Source organism: Mugil cephalus, chromosome 14 (assembly GCF_022458985.1).
Source record: "Mugil cephalus isolate CIBA_MC_2020 chromosome 14, CIBA_Mcephalus_1.1, whole genome shotgun sequence".
NCBI classification, from domain to species: domain Eukaryota; kingdom Metazoa; phylum Chordata; class Actinopteri; order Mugiliformes; family Mugilidae; genus Mugil; species Mugil cephalus.
In genome coordinates, this window is record NC_061783.1 from 1546386 (window position 1) to 1565186 (window position 18801).

General features: G+C 40.9%; 2 protein-coding genes across 3 annotated transcripts; one reads left to right on the forward strand and one right to left on the reverse strand.

Annotated features, from left to right (window-relative positions):
- Positions 1 to 2056: 2056 nt before the first annotated feature.
- zgc:110239 (uncharacterized protein LOC550326 homolog) lies at positions 2057 to 9221 on the forward strand. The gene is made up of 11 exons (XM_047604399.1): positions 2057 to 2223; positions 2890 to 2949; positions 3037 to 3129; positions 4201 to 4373; positions 4772 to 5024; positions 5115 to 5310; positions 5443 to 5636; positions 5720 to 5811; positions 7950 to 8111; positions 8441 to 8630; positions 8724 to 9221. Exons 1-11 carry the CDS (start codon positions 2178 to 2180, stop codon positions 8909 to 8911), a joined length of 1647 nt encoding a protein of 548 aa, XP_047460355.1. The 5' UTR covers positions 2057 to 2177; the 3' UTR covers positions 8912 to 9221.
- si:dkey-166k12.1 (organic cation transporter protein) lies at positions 9076 to 16824 on the reverse strand. Of its 2 annotated transcripts, none has more exons than XM_047604402.1 (10): positions 16464 to 16824; positions 16033 to 16136; positions 13949 to 14103; positions 12601 to 12769; positions 12348 to 12462; positions 11903 to 12009; positions 11591 to 11754; positions 11369 to 11477; positions 11078 to 11290; positions 9076 to 10753 (listed from the first exon to the last, which is right to left on the reverse strand). In XM_047604402.1, the coding sequence occupies exons 1-10, from the start codon at positions 16800 to 16802 to the stop codon at positions 10651 to 10653; spliced, it is 1578 nt and encodes a 525-aa protein (XP_047460358.1). In that variant the 5' UTR covers positions 16803 to 16824; the 3' UTR covers positions 9076 to 10650. The 2 variants fall into 2 exon arrangements, with proteins under 2 accessions (XP_047460358.1, XP_047460357.1); XM_047604401.1 differs by having other exon boundaries at positions 11591 to 11802.
- Between the last annotated feature and the right edge of the window lie 1977 nt (positions 16825 to 18801).

An 18801-nucleotide genomic window follows, 5' to 3' on the forward strand; every position in this document is an offset into this window, starting at 1 on the left:
TCTGTACAGACCTAATTGTGGTAGGATCTCTGGATATAAACTCAATTACCAAAACAATGAGCTTAGGTATATAAATTATCACAGCTCTCTGTTATCTTTATCGTAGTAATCTTGCTCCCCTGGTCAAAAAGACTGAGGAAGTCGCTGGTCGGCCTTACGCCCATCGGTTGTCAGTTGGATGAATTTGATCAAGATGGTTGTTCTCTCCAAGTTTTTATACTCTTTTCAACACCTCCCTGTTTTTTCTGACCAAGTCTTTCATTTACAATTTGGATAAGAAAATTTTGGCATTTTTATGGAATGGCAAACCAGCATGTATTCGCAAATCAATTCTGCAGTCCCCTAAGGACAAAGGTGGTTTCATCCTTTTTAGACATTATTACTGGGCAGCCAATGTGCAAAAGCTTCTGTTCTGTATGTGTGAAGACCAAGAATCCTTGCCTGTGAGGGTATATTTAAAAAACAAAGCCTTTTCTTTTTTATTGAAATTAGTTTTGAGTGCACAACTTCTGCCTCTGTCGAGTATGTCTGTCTTTGTGGCCATCTCTTTAAAGATCTGGTATCAGTTTAGAAGGGTTTTTGGCATTTCACGTCCATCCATTTTGACCTCCATATAGAAATTGTGCTTTCAAGCCATCTTAGTCCGATTCAGCATTCCAGGTTTGGTATAACGATGGCATAGAGTCAGTTAAGAATTTCTAGCAGTAGGAAACCGCATTTGCCATGTGCTCGGCACGGGTTGATTCAATGTAAAAAAAATTTTTAGGACGTGTCTTGTGCTAAACTGGGGTTATTTTGGTCATATATTTTTGATATGTTAACTAGTTGCTCCTAATAGTCTGTCTGCAAATTTCAGCATTGTTCCATCTGCGTGCGTGCCTAAAAATTTGAAGCAGGCCTCGGCATTTATCACCCTGTTGGCCCATTGGCTGATTTTCCTCAAGTGGAAACTCCCCATCCCCCTGCGCATTGTCGTTGTTGTCATGAGCTGCTTTATAATTTGAAGCTTGAGAAACTCAGGTTCAAGTTGGAGGACTGATGTGTGTAATTGTTTATTTGACTTTTTGTTACTAATTTAATATTTATTTTGTTTATTTGTTTTATTTATTTATTAGTTGAATGCTCTTTTTATCCATTTCATTCTCTCTTTGAGTTTTGAATGATAGTGGGTGGTGGGTAGTGAGGGGGTGGACATTCATATGTGACAACTGATGATAATTCTCTATTTTTATACCTTATGCTGTATATCACACTGTCTATAATGTTCAAAATGTTCTATAAATAAAGTTGGGGGAAAACAGCAAAGAACCCTGAATTCAATGACCTTTGTGCACTAGAAAGAGTCATGATTGGCACAAACGTAGACTTAGACTTAAATAGAATTTAATGGTCCACAAGGGAAATTGATTGGTAAAAAGTCCAATGCAGTTCCTTTAATCCCAATAACATACTCCAGGCTCTGTAGTAAAATGTTGTGGTTTATAGCGTCAAATGCAGCAGACAAGTATAGAGTGTTTGTCATTAAAGGCAATTGGGAGATTATTGGTCAATTTTCCCCATCTTGCTATGATGTAATTTAAAACCTTACTTAAAAATCTTCAACAGATCCTGGTTAAATGGTCATATAACTGATACAAATAAATGATTAGCCACAACTAAGACACCAGTTTAACGAATACATGTATTCGAGTGTGACTGTTTTGAGCTGAAAAATGAGTAATAATAACAATAGATAATATTCTCTTAACCCCAACCTTGTAAATGAAAACTTTTAAGTATAAGTAGTTTGCATTGCTACTAACACGTTGGCGGTGGATATAGAAAAAAACATAGACTGTATAAAAAAGAAAAAACGATCAAGTTAATCGGGGGTCCGTTCTAGAAAGCAGGTTTGGTGAGAACTCAGAGTTAACGTTCTGTTAAACCTGCTTCCTGAAAGGGGCCCCGGGTCACATGACACAATTCACATGATATCCGACCACTGGAACTCACATATTGTATCTGATTGGAGGACGCACTTCCTCATCGCGCTGTAATTGGTCAGGCCAAGATCGCTGCAGTTTATGCTGTACTTTATTTGCTCCGTGTTGTAACTTGGGGAGTCATGTGTTTGTGTATTGCTTGGGTTTAGTCTGGCTGTTGTATTTCCTTGTATTTCTGACCTTATTGTTAAAATAATGCAGCTTTGGTGTATTGCGGCTCTTCTTTTGTGGCCTGCCATTGGTAAGTGACAACATTTAGTCTTCCCACGTATTTCCAGACAGACAACGATACATGCTATTAAAGTAGCTAGTATTTTGTCTTGTAACTTGAGTCGTTGTATGGCTCTAAGTTGTGCTTCAATATGCTAAGTAATGCGTTCAGATGTAAACAAAGTAGATTTTTTAAGCGATAAGGCAGCCGATTTTCCCCGATTTTTGCCAAACTACAGTCAAAAATGGTCAATTCGGAGATTTTTTTCAAGATAAACAAAACCTAATCTTAGTACACTGTTACTAACACCAAACTATATCACATACCCTTTCGATTCGTCATACATCAAATAAACCTCACACTGCTTTATATTGCTAAACTAAATGTTAAACTACGTTGTTAACTAGCTTACTAAAACACTGTGTCGTGAACTTACTTACTAGAAGTTACAGTGATCAATGAGCAATTGATCAATTGATTATGATTACAAGCTTGTTATTAAGCAGTTCCTCCACTTGTCTCGCAGAAATTTTGCTAGACCGTATCTGTGTAAATGAAAAGAAACTCTCTGTCAAAACGTAAGTTCAAAGAGAGTTATAAGTATCTCTTCCAGTCAGGTGACATTCATTGGAACAGGATTACTGATGGTGTCTCAACCTTTTCCACATTTTAGTATTTGTTTTTGCTGATTTCCAGGCACGGATGGAAAAGCGGTCCCATCCCTACCTGATTTTGGGAAGAACTATCATGTTAAAGGTAAGCGGTAAATAACAGAAGAGTTACACTGTGCCTTGTCCTTGGATTTTGGTCTTACTACAGGGATGTTTCTCGTCTCAATTGCAGGAGTGATCTCTCTGCCCTACGCTGAGATTACAGAGCCATTTGAGGCCTGGTTAGACCTGACGGCAAAGTCCAGCCGAATAGACTTCTACCATGGTAAGAAACCCCCCCATCCCCGACCTTTGGCTGATTGTTTTAAATCTGACTCTGTGCTTTCTCTGCTTGGTTGCATTAGTGTTTGGAAATGGAGAGGCTGTTGTGTCAGAGAAAAGTTACCAGACTGTAAAATCACCTCATAAACCAGGAAGTGAAACTGAATGATAAGCACTATGTGATGATTTTTGAACTCATGACAGAATTGCCCCAGGAGCTGTTATGATTCTTCTCCAGAATCTCTCATTTGCTTATTCTATGACAGAGAATAATAACATGGCATTGTTAGGGATGAGTGTTGATAAGATTTTATTGATATCGATGCCATTATCAATTCTGCTTATCCATCCGATTCCCTTATCAATTCCTCCTGTTAATTTGAGGTTTAGGAAAAGTATGCATTCGTGGTTTCGTGTAAACTTCATGTAAAATTTTACTGAGTTTCTGAACAAGAGATAAGAGCTTGTGTAAGAAAACAAATAGGATATTGGTCACTGGATCCTAGCACTGCCCTGCTTAGAGTTAGCTATAGCTGCACTTGTTGACTGGAAATTGTTGAACACATGACACTCTCTGTACTTAATGCCATGCGTCGTTGACAAATGCTTCAGCATGTTGGTGGTGTTGCCACCCTTGCTGGAAATGATGGTGCTAAATAAGTTGCATGTTGCACTATACAGTCACTTCTGGTGAAGTAAAGCCACACTTTCAGTCTTCCTTGTCGTCAAATGATGTGAACGACGTGCTTCGACGTAAAGATACTTCTTCTTTTGTTTTATGGTGGTTGGCAAACAATGTTTAGGTGCATTACCGCTACCATCTGGACTGAGACATAGAGATTTGACAAGAAAAGAGTTGATAAGGTAATAGATAAGCGTGAAGTCTAATGATATCGGTGAATTCAACCAGTTGGGATTGATTCTTTTAAAGAATGCCACCCCGAGGCATGGCTGCTCTTTACAGAAAGCCAAAACAGACCCACGATTAGCAAAACACTAGTCTCAGTTATGATTACTGGGATTAAAGGTACCACTCATGTTTAACAGGAACACCTATCATTGTAATTATTAACAGGCCAAGTTTCGACCTATCAGCTGGGCTCTACGCAACCATTTGGAGTTGCCTACAAAATCACTCCTGAGACCACAGAGGTGGAGAAGAATGTGATGAAGTGCTTCCAGGTTAATGGAACAAAGGAAGAAGCAGTCACACCACAGGCATCACTGCCTGATGTGCAGGGCTTCCAGGTATGTGTTTCTGTGTTTAGTGACTACCAGTCATCAGTACTCTTGAGCTGTTCTCATGACATAGGACCAAGGAGACCCTGAATTCTTTTGTAGTCTGGTAAAAAATACAAAGTGTATAAAAAAGTGTGACTGGGTGCACTCTGAATGTTATTATATAGGTTACTATTTTCACTTTGTCAACTCTCTTTGACTCTTTCTCATGACTTTCATAATTTCGATAGTTGCCAAAAGACTAAAGGCCTGCAAATCTGGCTACAATAGAAGACAATAATGTTTACGCAAAATTTGCACCACTTTCTTCCCCCATGGACTGCTAGAATTATATCACATGCATGTTTAATTCAGCAACAGTCAGTGTCATTTTTTTCTTTGTATTCAACATATAACTTCCACCATAGTTCCTGAGAATGGAGTACTTTGGAGGTTCCCTGTGTGAAGTGTGGCAGAATGTGACCACAGTGGGTCACAAGAAGAACACGTACACTCTGTGGGTGTCGCATTCAGAGGGAAGTGCAGACGACATTGCCACTCCTCTCCATTATGAGATGATGGGATACAACACACTGCTGGGGTCCCACTATGACAAGTACATGGTGGATTACAAGGAGTTCAGCACTCATGTGGACCCCAAATCCTTCTCATTGCCTGAAGGTTTGTGTATTAGCTATGGATTCATACATTCTAGACCATTTGGAGGAATAGAAGATGTTAAAATAAGTCCTCTCGTGTTGTTCTCTGTAGGGATGACTTGTGGGGGATTTCCTGGTCCAGGAGTGGAGCACCACATGTTGGCCAATCCGATGAAAGATCTCATCCACACCTCAGCATCAGGACACTCACAGAAAATGTTCCACCACTTCAAGGAGAAGTTCCAGCGTCAGTACAGTGATGAAAAAGAGCATGAGATGAGGGAGCATGCTTTTTGTCATAATCTCAGGTGAGAGAACAATGCACCTTCTCGAGTATGATGTTTTTTTTTTAGTGTACATTGACATGCTAAGAAGTAGCATGGATGTAGATGTTTTTTTTTTAATTTAGTGTTTCTAATGGCCTTGTCTTGTTGCTGTAGATATGTCCACTCCAAGAACAGAGCTGGTCTGTCCTTCTCCCTGGCTTTGAACTCCCTGTCAGATCGCACCATGTCGGAACTGGCAACCATGAGGGGAGGTAAACGAGGAAAGACCCCAAACAGAGGGCTGCCCTTCCCCACCAAAATCTATGAAGGGGTGAAAGTGCCTGAGTCGCTTGATTGGAGGCTTTATGGTATGTTAAAATCTGAAACATTTACCAAAGATGCGTCCTTCTCTCAGGAAATCCCAATTCAACTTTTCACTCTGCACTTTCAGGTGCCGTGACTCCAGTGAAGGACCAGGCCATCTGTGGGTCTTGCTGGAGTTTTGCCACCACTGGAGCAGTAGAGGGCGCTCTCTTCTTAAAGGTGAAAAGGGAAAAAAGCCTGTAACACAAGTTAACCCTCAGGCATCAGTTTAATTTACTACTCTCTTGAGTCATTAAGGAGAAAAATATCCATGTCCAAAAAGCTGCCAGAGGAGAAGAAAGATTTGCCCAAATGGACAAAAATGTCCCCAGTGATGCCTGAGGGTTTAGAAATAATTTGTTGTCCATGTCCAACGTCCATAAAAACTTAACTGATATTTTTTCTGCATACATTTCTAAAATCACTTCTGCACTTTACAAAATCAGCAAAAACTCCATCATTTTGAGGATCTGAACTGTTTAAATGGATTTTTTTTTATTTTTTTCCATTTAAACTAATGTTGGGAAACTTGGGCAAAATCCGTCCCATTGACTGCCATTATAACCACATTTTTTAATTTCTCAGCCATGACACAATATAAACATTCTGCAGTATTAGGGCTTCATTACAGATTATGCAGAAAAAAATATTTAGGTTTTTTATAGCAGTTTTTGGATATTCACATGACTCAAGAGGGTAGTATTTTTTTGTATTTTGTTCTGTTGACCTATCAAAATGATTTATTCTTAGTTTTTCTGGAATTTCACACTTTGCCCAGAGAGGGACTTTATTACAAAAAAAATGTGCTACCTGCATTAACACAGCCAAATGAAGAAGAAACATTTGCCAGGGTTCATGTAGAGTGAATTTCCTTCGTGTGACGATTGAAAATTATAAACATAAAAAAATAAAACCGCCTTCAAACTCTAAAATAAAATAAAACTATTTATAATCTGTAAAACAAAATCTCATTCTGGAGAGATTTCTTAGTCTTTCACTTCAGTGCAAAAGTTCAGTGCTTTTTTTTTTTTAATTGAAATAATTTCTGCACAAATATACTCTTGGTTCTTTGACTATTAAGTATAAGGAGGAAAACCTTCTATCAGTGAAGAGAAGTCCAATTCAAAGCAGGGGCAGGTCCAAAGGGCCATTCATTGTGCGACTTTCACTCACATCAGACAGACTTGACAGCGCATGTGAATAAATAAGACAGAGTCAATGTCAGCCCGGGCCGGCCTCCTTGCTTTAGAAAACTCAAAGACATTCCTTATCCTCTGTTGCTTAGCAACATGATCCAAACGTAGAACTGATTTATTATGGGATTTGATGGCATCCTGCTGCATTGACCAAATTCTTAGACTTTCACACAAACCACTCTTAATTCTGCCCCTGAGCAATAGCTTTGTAATTAATAAGCTGTGCAACTATTTCTATATTTATCTTTTACTTACATTAAAATTGAAGTAAAAACTATTCGATTTTTTCCAAAGTATATAATCACCTTACAATCCCCACAGTATAGCTATTTATCATTGCTTAGGACTACAGACGGCCTATAACCATGATAATATTTGTAGCGAAAAAGTATAAAATGGCACAAAACGGAAATACTCAAAACCTCAAAATTTCAATAGAACTTTGAGTAATTAACTACAATTATGTGAAACAATGTCAAAATTGAAATGGAAGGTAATTAAACCCATTTAATGCTGAGTCTTGTCACTTTTATTAGATTAGTACAATGACTGGACAGTTGTCCAGTAATCAGCCCACAGAGGTTGAACTGAATCACTGAACTTCTCAGTGGGGAGTACTCTCACATGTTTTGCAGTTCTTGCATGAACAGCTTGACTTGGCTAGTAGAACGTACTGTTGTGAGGCCCCAGGAGCCCTTGTTTGTACCTTTGCCAAAGTGCAGCAGGAAGTGACCTGCGTGACGCAGCAACGGTGTCCCCACAGGCAGCTTTGTAAACAGAGCCACTCCCCGGGGGGTCACATTTGAATTTACCAATTCGCAATCTCACAGCATCTGCTTTGCAACCTGTAGACTGCAGCTGGTGTAGACATGTTCATTCTAAGCTTGTGTATGTAAGAGTACTGTTTCATTTTTGTTATCTACTGTTTGTGTGTTCTGCATCATCTATTTTTTTGTTGTTTTTTTTTACCTCAAACACGCTTTATATTTACAGTCTGAGTCTTGTTTGGTGCTGTAAATTCTAAAGCCGGTAAATTTGTTTCAGAGTCAGACATGTTGACGCAGAATAAGCTGTTAATCTTGGTGTGTTGAGTGTGACAGTATCCTTTCTGTTGTTTTTCAGACGGGCTCCCTGCAGGTTCTGTCTCAGCAGATGCTGGTGGACTGTTCCTGGGGCTTTGGCAACAATGGCTGCGATGGAGGGGAGGAGTGGAGAGCGTATGAGTGGATCATGAAACACGGAGGCATCACCACGACAGAAACTTATGGAGCCTATATGGGAATGGTGAGTTAATGTCATGAAGATGGCACAGACAAAAAATAAGCAGCGCTGCATCCTTTATCTCAAAGGATGTCAAGCAACTGTTGGTGTTTGATTTTGGACTCTTAATTTGTGAAAAATTGAAAGCTTATTTAATGACTTGTCTAAACAACATACTCATTACATATTCCTATGAAATGTGGATCTAACTGTCAACTGTTTGCCTTTAATGGTCAGAATCAAAGCAGAACCGGTTTTATTTCTTAATGCCCTCTTAAGAACTCAAGCTGGGTCTCCCTATTAACCCTCTATTGTTGCAGTTTGAAATTACCTTTTTTTTCCTTTTTAAACAGAATGGATTTTGTCATGTAAACGCATCCACTCTTACTGCACGGATCCAGAGCTACACTAACGTCACTTCGGGTGATGCGGACGCCCTTAAGGTGGCTCTCTTCAAGAACGGGCCAACTGCCGTCGGTATTGACGCATCACATCGATCATTCACTTTCTACAGTCACGGCGTCTACTACGAACCTGCTTGTGGTACGTTTGCCTGTCACTGGTGCTCATACTTTTTACACAACAGACCATCTCTCTCTCTCTCTCTTTATAACGTACAACATGTCTGTGTTTCAGGTAATACCACAAATGACCTGGACCATGCTGTGCTTGCAGTGGGATATGGCACTTTGAATGATGAGCCGTACTGGTTGATAAAGAACTCTTGGTCCACCTACTGGGGCAATGACGGCTACGTCCTAATGTCTATGAAGGATAATAACTGTGGAGTCACCACTGACGCTACATATGTTACACTGGCATAGATTGTGCCTGTGCCTTCTAATAAATGCTGGATTCTGTTGATCCACTCGCTGAGTGCCTGAGGCTAAGTGACGCTTCATGTTGCTACTGTATTAAGTGGAACTGACTGATAATGTGTTAATTGTTCCTGGTGATTGGTGTGAACTGTGATGTTGTACAACAAATCCACTTTTCAACTGAATTTATTTCTGGAGACACAGCAACATGATGTCTTCTTTTCTCAAAAACAAGGTACATTTTGTGACACATTTCCACATACATTCAAATGCATTAGACAAGAAATCATTGCAATAAAACAAAAGTTTTCCATTTGCCTTTTTTCAGTGACATCTGTGATTAATCTAACATGCTACACACTGCAGTAAGGCATGCTCACTCTATTCATGCAGTGGAATAACAGGTTACCCCTCTACATTACGTTGTATACATTTGAAGCATAAAATAAATGTAAATGTAAATTTATTTGCTGTGAGAATCCTGGATTTTCAAAAATCAATCCATTTGCCTGAGTAACAGCATGACAATACAGTTGCTTATTACATGATCTGTGCTTCTGATGTATGCCTGGAATTTCATCATTACATCACTACTTCTGTTAAACAGCCCTTGTAAAATGCACTTTAAAGACAAGTAATGACCCCTACCCCCACAAGATGCAGACTATTCACAAACCTTAAGAACAGTTATAACTTTTAGAAGTAATATAAGTACATGAGTAAGTATGTATAGAAGTAATAACCCATTCTATGTACATGGGATGCAGACCTCAGGCAATCATGCCAAAATTCAAATAAAATGTTTATTTGAAAATGGGCTATGTATAAAGTGGTTGGAATTCTTACACATTTTCCCCATTTCAAACTGATAAGTTTTAAGCCTGCATCTGTTTTATAACTAACTTAACCATAATGTGGGAAACAACTAAAATAACTAAAGATTGTTAAAGTTTCCAAAATATTTACGGGCACACCAGTGTGTTCACTACAAAACTTTAATCAACTACAGTAGTCAAAAGGCTACATTGGGCTTAACAAAGGTAACTATAGTGCATGCAGTCTCACTCATTTAACTTGGCTTGAGACCATGAAGGAGAAGATGAGGCAGTTGCTTGCAATACAGCATCAAGATACAACAAACTTTCTGAGACAGTTCATAGAACACTGCTATACAAAAATATCATAAAAGTGTTTTTATGAAATGCACAATCATAATAAATCCTTTCGCCCTGAAAAATACGACATTCCAAAAGTAGCTGCTTGATGGGACCAAGAGTCCTGCATTGCTGCTGGTATTCTTGTAGAATCTTATTCTTCTAATCAGTTTTGAGTGTAGAAAGTTTTGGCCTCCGGTGGACGTATAAATATATACAAATATGTATGCCAAGTCAAGGGAACTATTTATTCTGTCTCCCGGTACTATAAAATGTATCAAAACACAAAGTGTAGCTTTCTGACTGATGCAACAGATTGCTAAACACTGCTGACTGTATTTTACCTGCCCTTGCTTAAACAGTAGGCTGCTTATTGGCCTTGGATGGAGAACTGAATGCCTGCTTTGTGCTTGGTACATAAACGCCTTGGTGCAAGTTTGGTGAATGAAATGTGTTTGATTTTCTTGCATCGAGGTCACAACTCAGTCCTGACATGTAATTGCATAGAGGGTGTTATTGTAAGTAGTGTATCTGGTGTCACACCTGTAGGATGTGTGAATAATGGATGGCTTGTATGTTTTTAGCACGCTGTTAGGTCTGGCTCGCTAGATGTCGTAGCTCCTGCTTCTCTGTGCTGCTTGCTGCGTGACTAGTGTCCTCGCACATTTCAGGGTCCTCCTTGGTGGGAAGTGGTCTGCAGGGGACAAAACACAAAGTATTTGCTATCTGAAGGGAGAAAAAAAAATGTTTTGTTTTTTTTTCCTTGTTTAAATAGTTCACCAAACAAAGAGCTCCGGAGTGAGACTAAACAAACTGGGTCAATGCTGAAACAGCTGGTGCGCAGTCAGTGTGAAAAGAATAAAGGAATAAAGGCGTTCTCAGTTTCATCCTAGCTCTGCTTTTGCTTTTTTGCTGACAACCAAACCCTATTCTCCTTTCTCCGATAAAGAAAACACCTGAAATTATACCTTGATCACCACTCTGAAGAACATTTGAAACAGAGGTGAGGTCTCTGTACCTAATTTCCCAGTTCTCTGCGTCCTCCACCGTGTCAGGAAGAGGTCTGTCTGCAGTTTCAGGCAACGCCAGGGCAAGGATGGCCCCCAACAGCGGGGAGGTGCCAAAGATGACAAGGGGCGTAGCTGGGCTGTGGTTATGCAGCATGTTGATGGCCGGTGCTAACACACCGCCCATTCTCGCAAACATGCAGGATACACCTATTCCTGTTTGTCTGTAGGTAAAATGTGACAGGGGTGAGTTTTTTTTTTTTTTTTTATTAAATTTAAAACTCTTTAAAAACGACTCTTGCCTTAAAACAGTGGGGAATATCTCAGCAGTGTATACGTAGATCACAGCAAAGGAAGCTGTTATGCCAAACTTTCCTGCCATGGCAAGAGCAGCCAGGATGTTGGGATGATCTACAGACAAAAGTAGCAAAATCATCCAAGCGATGAATTATATTTGAGCATTATATATATGTATGAGGAAAAGCTGATGTTGCAGAAAGTTCCAGTCACTGTGTCCATCTAACCTGCAGGGATAGCCAGCATGAGCAGACAGGCGAGCCCTCCAAAAGCCAGGAACCCGCTTTGGGAGAATCGGCGGCTGCAGGGCAGGACGAGCAAGACCAGAGTACGAGCAGGGATCTCAACCAACCCGAACACAAACTGGGTGAGGTAGAGGTCTGTCCCTAACCTGGACACACCCAGTGACAGGCCATAATACACCAGCACATTCACAAACCTGGGATTTCAAACAGGAGGGGAATGAGAGGGAGAGAGAACGCAGATGGTATATGGAGTCAAGATTTGTCACTTAATAACACCAAAATGATAAGACTTACCAGATGTAAAACAAGATAATTGCTCTCTTTCTCATCTGAGGTGTCCGCACAAGATCCATCACAGAGTGACTTTTCCTCCCTCCGCCTAAAATGTCACACTTCTCAACCTGAGGTGATATGGGTGAACAAATGAATCAAAAACCTTAAATCAAGTCTGTTGGCCTTATATATGTTTCACACTGTAATCAAATCCCGATAATATTTTAATAGTTAGTATATAACCAATGCTTTTTGACCAAACAATCAGCGATCGCTAGAAACATAAACAACCCCCACCGTTGTACGTGTTCTTTTATTACACAGAACAAGGACAGTGCCAACCCTTCAATTCACAAGATGTGTCTCTTCATTGAGATCATTTTCCTCTGTGGAGTTTATTGTGTTTTGCTCCTTTTTTCCAGATGATTGCACATGACAGCTGTGCCATAAATGCAAGGAGACAGACCTGAACAGTGGGAGGTAACACCCTGCCGTTAACAAGCGCTGCCTTGCGGAGGAGGGCGATGGCCTCCTCTCTCCTGTCGTTGGCCAACAACCACCTAGCAGACTGAGGCACCACCCTGACAGACAGAGAGCAGGAAGAGAGAATGAAGGTTTGGAGAGGGGCGAGAGAGACTAGTGACAGAAATAAGGGAAGAGGAGGGAGTATCACAAAGAGGCAATTCATGTGTGAACCTAATGCCCGTTGAATTTCCTACCATATATAGAAGATAAGTAGGAACCCTGGGGCTGATATAGCTAGTTGCAGTTTCCTCCAGTCTCGTATCAGGTACGCTACTCCTGCTAGCAGCATGTAACCCAAGCCAAAGGCGTAGTCTGTGATGATACCAGCCAGCATGCGTTTCTTGGTGCACGTCCACTCAGTTCCTACACAGGAGGAGAGGAGAGGAGAGGAGAGGAGAGGAGAGGAGAGGAGAGGAGAGGAGAGGAGAGGAGAGGAGAGGAGAGGAGAGGAGAGGAGAGGAGAGGAGAGGAGGAATGGTGGGTTTGTGGTTTAGCCGAGGTGGTGGTTTGAAGCTTTAAGGTCAAAGGAAGAGTCACAAGGGGTTTGACAAGAACATGATCAAAGTAATGCATTTGCAGGTCTGATTATTAACTGAAAAGGAGACATCAACAGCTGTGCTGACTACTAACATTTTCCTCTTTTCTTGTATCTAGTGCAGCCGGTCAAACTTTCATGTAAATTTTGATTCATCTACAGCCGAAACAATCTGGGAGTGTGGAACTGTTTCTTAGCCCGGTACAGTAAGGCAATATGACATAACTTAGGGCTAGATTGTAAAACATTTCTCTCCCCCTGCTTGCAGTGGGAGTAAACCTGGCAATACACTTAGATAGAAACTGGTCCACCCCAAAGTGGCAAAAACAGAGTAGTGTTGTTTATGCTATTCAGTGCAGTGAGGAATTTACAGACATGTACATTGAGGGAACTAAACAACATTCATAAATGCATGGCCAACACACAGGAGAGCCAGCTCATCAGGGAACGACTCAACAGTCCACCTCCACCTGAAGGACAAAGGGCACTCCTTTGAAGATAACAACATCAAAGTCCTGGCCAGAGAGGACAGATGGTTTGAGAGAGGAGTAAAGGAAGCCTCTATGTCAAAGTGGAAAAACCTTCTCTGAATAGAGGAGGTGGAATGAGATTTAATTTAATATCTATTTACAAATCAGTTTTGACTTCTGTCCCCAAGAAGTTTTAACAACATTCATACCTTGAGACTGGAGGCTCCTACTAACAGTAGCTTAGTTAGAGCACCATCCATAGGGCCTTTATTCAATGCCTTTTGGATAAAATATATATATATATATGGAAAGATGGATGTTTTTGTGGATTTTTCCACTTCAACTGTGTGGTGTTTTGTGTTTTGTAATTGAAAAATGGAACTATATTTAAAATATAAAAGAGAGGTGTGAATTTCATTACATGTATACACTTAAACATAATGGTAAACTATTTTGCAGGCATGACACAGTCAATTTAAATTGACTGTGTCATGCCTTGTTACATTTATATTCGACTATGTATGTTTTAGGTCGTACCAAGCACGAAGGCATTGATGATGACTCCAGATATTGTGGCACCAACTACAAAGCGAAGAATCACATAGACTGGGAAGTTGGGCGCAAAAGCTACAGCCACTCCAAACACAGTCTGCAGAGCGATGGACAGCAGCAGAACAAAACGCCGGCCGTACCTTGCACAGACAGAGAGAGAGAGAGAGAGAGAGAGAGAGACAGAGAGAGAGAGAGAGAGAGAGAGAGGAGATAAACACAAGTTTGGTGTCTAATGTCATCTAAATGAGACAGAGACAGAAATGACAACTGGTAAACTCATAAGATGATTCCACCTTTAACTCTAGTTGTGGGAGACACTGTTAGTGTTGTAAAAAGTGAATGTAAATGACACAAATAAACACAGTACAATCTGTTTTGAAATGATATACCTGTATTTAAAGTATTATGCAGGTTAAAATGCTGAAATCAGAACAGAAGAACAGAGAGCCAGGAACACAGAAAATCAAAAAGGGAAGGGGTTCTGAATAATCACTGCTCCAGCATAACAAACCAGGCCTGAGGAATCAGTATCATACCCAACGGATGTGAGCTTATCTCAAGGACAGAGATAGGGGGCTGCTCATGCCTATTTCTCATGCCTAGTGAGGATACAGGAGTGAGGACATTGAGCCTTTAAGGAGAAAGGCAAGTAATGTAGACAATAAACAATGAACTGTATTTTTTGACACAGGTAGAAACTGGGCAATAAGTGATTATGTAACTTAAAAAACGGCTGAATGTAGAGCAAAACCCAGCTCAAAGGGAGGACCATTTTGTGAGGTGTAACATAAAGAAAAATCAGTTGCGATCCAACTCTTTATGTCTGAACCTGACAGAAACTTAGCATCACCATCACTTCTCTGATCCTGTTATCTGAAAAGGTTAAGATAATTCAGAGGTTTACTCAACACTATCAGAAACTGGTTAATAAGCGGGCTGCAGTCATCAGTGCGTTTACATGCAGAGCTTAATCAAGCTATGCTCAAAATTTGACTTTCTGACTACAGTCCTTGTCCCTGTTTACATGCAATGGAGAAAATCAAATAACTGATGGGAACATGTCCTCCTCCTCCACACTGGGTGGCGATATGTGTCTTTTCAGCGGGTTATTACCACATTTATACGCTCGCTTTCCTGTTGACCTATTACATCATATAATAAACAAGAGTCATTCATGCGCCAGACTGGCATTTAAACAACAATCATAGGGACAATAGTACATTTTTTAATCTCGCACTTAATTTTCGCGCTACTTCTGATGCAGATAAGTTGCACGATATCCCTCAGACAGTTCTTCTACTGGCTCTGTTTACCCTCCTCTTCTTCTGCGACCAGCTTTCTTGAATGTTTTTCTTTTGTCACACGCCAGCGCAGTGGTTGTGGAGCATGCACACACGCATTATCTGATTGCAAACTGTCGAATCGAATTCCAATCGCATTATCTAGATGTCTTAATCGGATAATGAGAACTCCGATTTACATGCACTTAAGTTCTCCTGTTATAGTTCAATTAAGGCAATAATTAATTTTTTTCACGTGCATAAGACATTGGAAAGAATTGGAATCAATATGTGAAGACATGACTTAATGAGAAGATAATCTACACTATTGTTACCGTCAGCCTGTTCTGTAGACACAATCATATTGTTGTGACAGCATTCAGACCCTGACACAGAACCCTCTGTGCCTTGTCTCAGTGATCTTGACGATAATCTCTGCATTTAAAGTCACTGCTCTTGCAAAAATAAATGAATAAACAAATAAGTGAAAATGATAACTCTTACCAACAGCAAAAGCATTGACGCAGAAATTACACCAGTTCTCAAAAATTCCTTAAGGCACAAATGTTGCATACAGGAAAGGTTGTCCCAATTAAGAAGAAACCATATTAATCAAACAAACCTTTTAATATTTGGCCATTGAACTAAATCCTCATGGTGTGTCAAGTGCCCTACTTACACACAGCTACCTACATACAGCAGCCTCCAGGTGTGTTCACATCTACAGCTGTGCTTTGATGTGATGCTGAGCGCCTGAGGTTTCGGGCTGCACGCTGAAAGAGATCCTACCTGTCTGCCATGGCTCCAAACAACACAGATCCCACCAACAGGCCAAACATGTAGATGGATGATCCGAGACTGTTCAGTCCAGCTCTGCTGCATACCAGGTCCCACTGGTAGGTTAAAAAAGTTCATAAACTATATATACCGTATTTTTATTTTCTGCAACAATAGTATCGTTAGCCATAACTGTTTTGAAATAAGAGAAAAACTACAGCAAATAAAAGACATATTAAAAGGCAAAAGCATCTGTGTGGTCTTCAGGAGTAAAGAATGTAACGGCCATAGCCTGCCTTTTCATATTTTGGTACTGTTATTCTTTAATTTATCAAATAACAAACGTTCCCATATGTTAATACATACGCCTAATATCCAATCCATTACTAGTCACATCATTTTACACACTGAACTGTTAAATGCAGAAGTGAACATCCTTGTACCTCGGTGACAGTGGTGCTCTGGAAAGTCTCCTTGCTGTAAACCCATCCGTGGCCACACGGGACGCGCTCAGTTCGGTTGCCTTGGAGCAGGGCCTTCGTGGAGAAGCAGGAGGAGTCCAAGAGGCTGAAGTTCATGTTGACTGTACCAGGCACGAAGGACTGATTCCCGACCGCGGAGCTCGGGCTCTCCCGGCACTGATGGGGCGGCGTGGCTCCGGTGAAGATGCTCACCATCATATGGAAGGCGAGGAGGATCTGAGGTAAACAAATCCATATGTACAGCATTTTCTGGTATTTGCCGAATCCTCCTATGGCAGAGAGGATCTGGTCAAAATTCATTTTTTTTTTTTGGAGGGGGGAATATAGGTCAGATTGGAGACTCTTGGATCGAATCAGCCCGGGGATAGAGGCGTAATGCTTCAATTTACGCAGCAGATGATGAGGCGATGGAGAGGTGCGCTCTGTTGGTCGGGACGTAAACAATGGAAATCAATTCCCATGTGCTACCGTGCTCAGTCCTGGTGTAGTCCACCAACATTTAACCCTTCTGAAGTGGCTCGAGAAAAACATCTAGGCCAGACAGACCTGCCCGCTGACAAACTCCCACCGTCCTGCAAGCAGCGACATTGTTTCCAACTGTGCTCCCACAGGTCTAATAAATACTCCGTAATCAGTCGGTCTCCCAAAGGGTATATAACAAAGTTTTTCCTCTCTAAAGATGCGCAAGTAAATGCATCATGTTGGTGGTCTTGTTACTAAAAATGTCTACATGTACTGCAGAATTTAAGGTATTAAAAAGTGAGGAAAGTCGAGCGTCCACACAATCGCCTGTGTTGTTTCGGATGCTCCTGCTGTTTTCCACACGGAACAAAAATCCGGAGGAGCGCACACACATTAATGGCAGCTGGGATCGCGTATGGTGAGATGTATCCGTTACTTATAGGGCAGGTCTCACTGTAGAACGACGCTCCAGTGAGAGAACCACACATCATTGCGATCCCGTGTGTTCATTATGGAAATCATTCACGCATCTGATGCGCATGCTCCCAGTCCCTGTTGATGCAGGTGCCAGTGTTTATTGCCTACAACACGACCCTTTCTACTAGGAATTTGTTGTTTGTTGCGCACAAAGGCATTCTGCTGCCATCTGCTGTTTGAACGACAGCTCCCACTAAGCGCCTACGGAAAATACTCCGAAATAACGAATGGATTTTGCTGAACTGACAAGGTATCTGTTGTTAACTTAATTTCCTGATGTGCCTTCTCCTTTGTTTTCCCTACCCATACTTCATAAATAAACCTGTCTGACTCACCAGCAATAAAGTTGCCAAAAACAAATTCAAGATTTTAAATGAAAAGGCTCCATGTGTAACTAAATGTTTCATACCATTATGCATTATTTATACTTTCATTATATTAATTAACAGGTTAATGATAGTCAAGTGTGCATATGAATTCCACTGTAACATTGTATTTCATTGGGATGGACACAGTTATACAACATTTTGTACAACATCTTGTATGTGAAGTTCTTTAGTCATCCAGATCACAGTATGTCCAAAGTTTTCTTCACTTCTGGGTTAGGGTTAGAAGCTCTCTGGGTGACTGGCAAAATATCTTCAAGAAACTGTTTTTGGTATGATATATAACAATTTGAACAACACTGGGTACATTTAGCCCCATGCAGGCCAGTGTATGTAACTGTTACAATGTATTGATTCAAGACATTATCTAATCACCGACAACACTCATCCCATCACATCTTCCATATTGCTTAATCCTCACTAGGGTTGCAGGGGTTGCTGGAGCCTATCCCAGCTGTCAACGGGCGAGAGGCAGGGAAGGTGCCAGCCCTGCCAGCCTGTAGGTGCCTGTAAACATAGACAAACAAACATTGTCATTCACACTCACACCTAGGGTCAATTTAGAGTCGTTGGAGGTGGGAGAAAACCACGCGGACACAGGGAGAACTCCACCTAGAAAGGCCCGAGCTGGACTCAAACCCGGACTTTCCACTTCACAGAAATCTGGATCACATCTGGATCATAAATTGAGACAAAAAAGGTCAGAGCTAAGGTACTTTAATATCTGCTGGAAGCTCCTGGACATTCGTTCTACCAGACTACCATTACTGGTGCCATCTTCTACACTGTGGTGTGCTGGAGAAGCAGCACCAAGAAGAAGGGAAACTCACTACTGGATAAACTGATACAGAAGGCAGGCTCCATGGTAAGAACAGAGCTGGAATCCCTGACATCAGTGGGAGGACCTTGAGGACCTTGAACCTTGAACAAACTCTGGTCCATCATGTTCAGTGTCCATCACCCTCTACATCAGG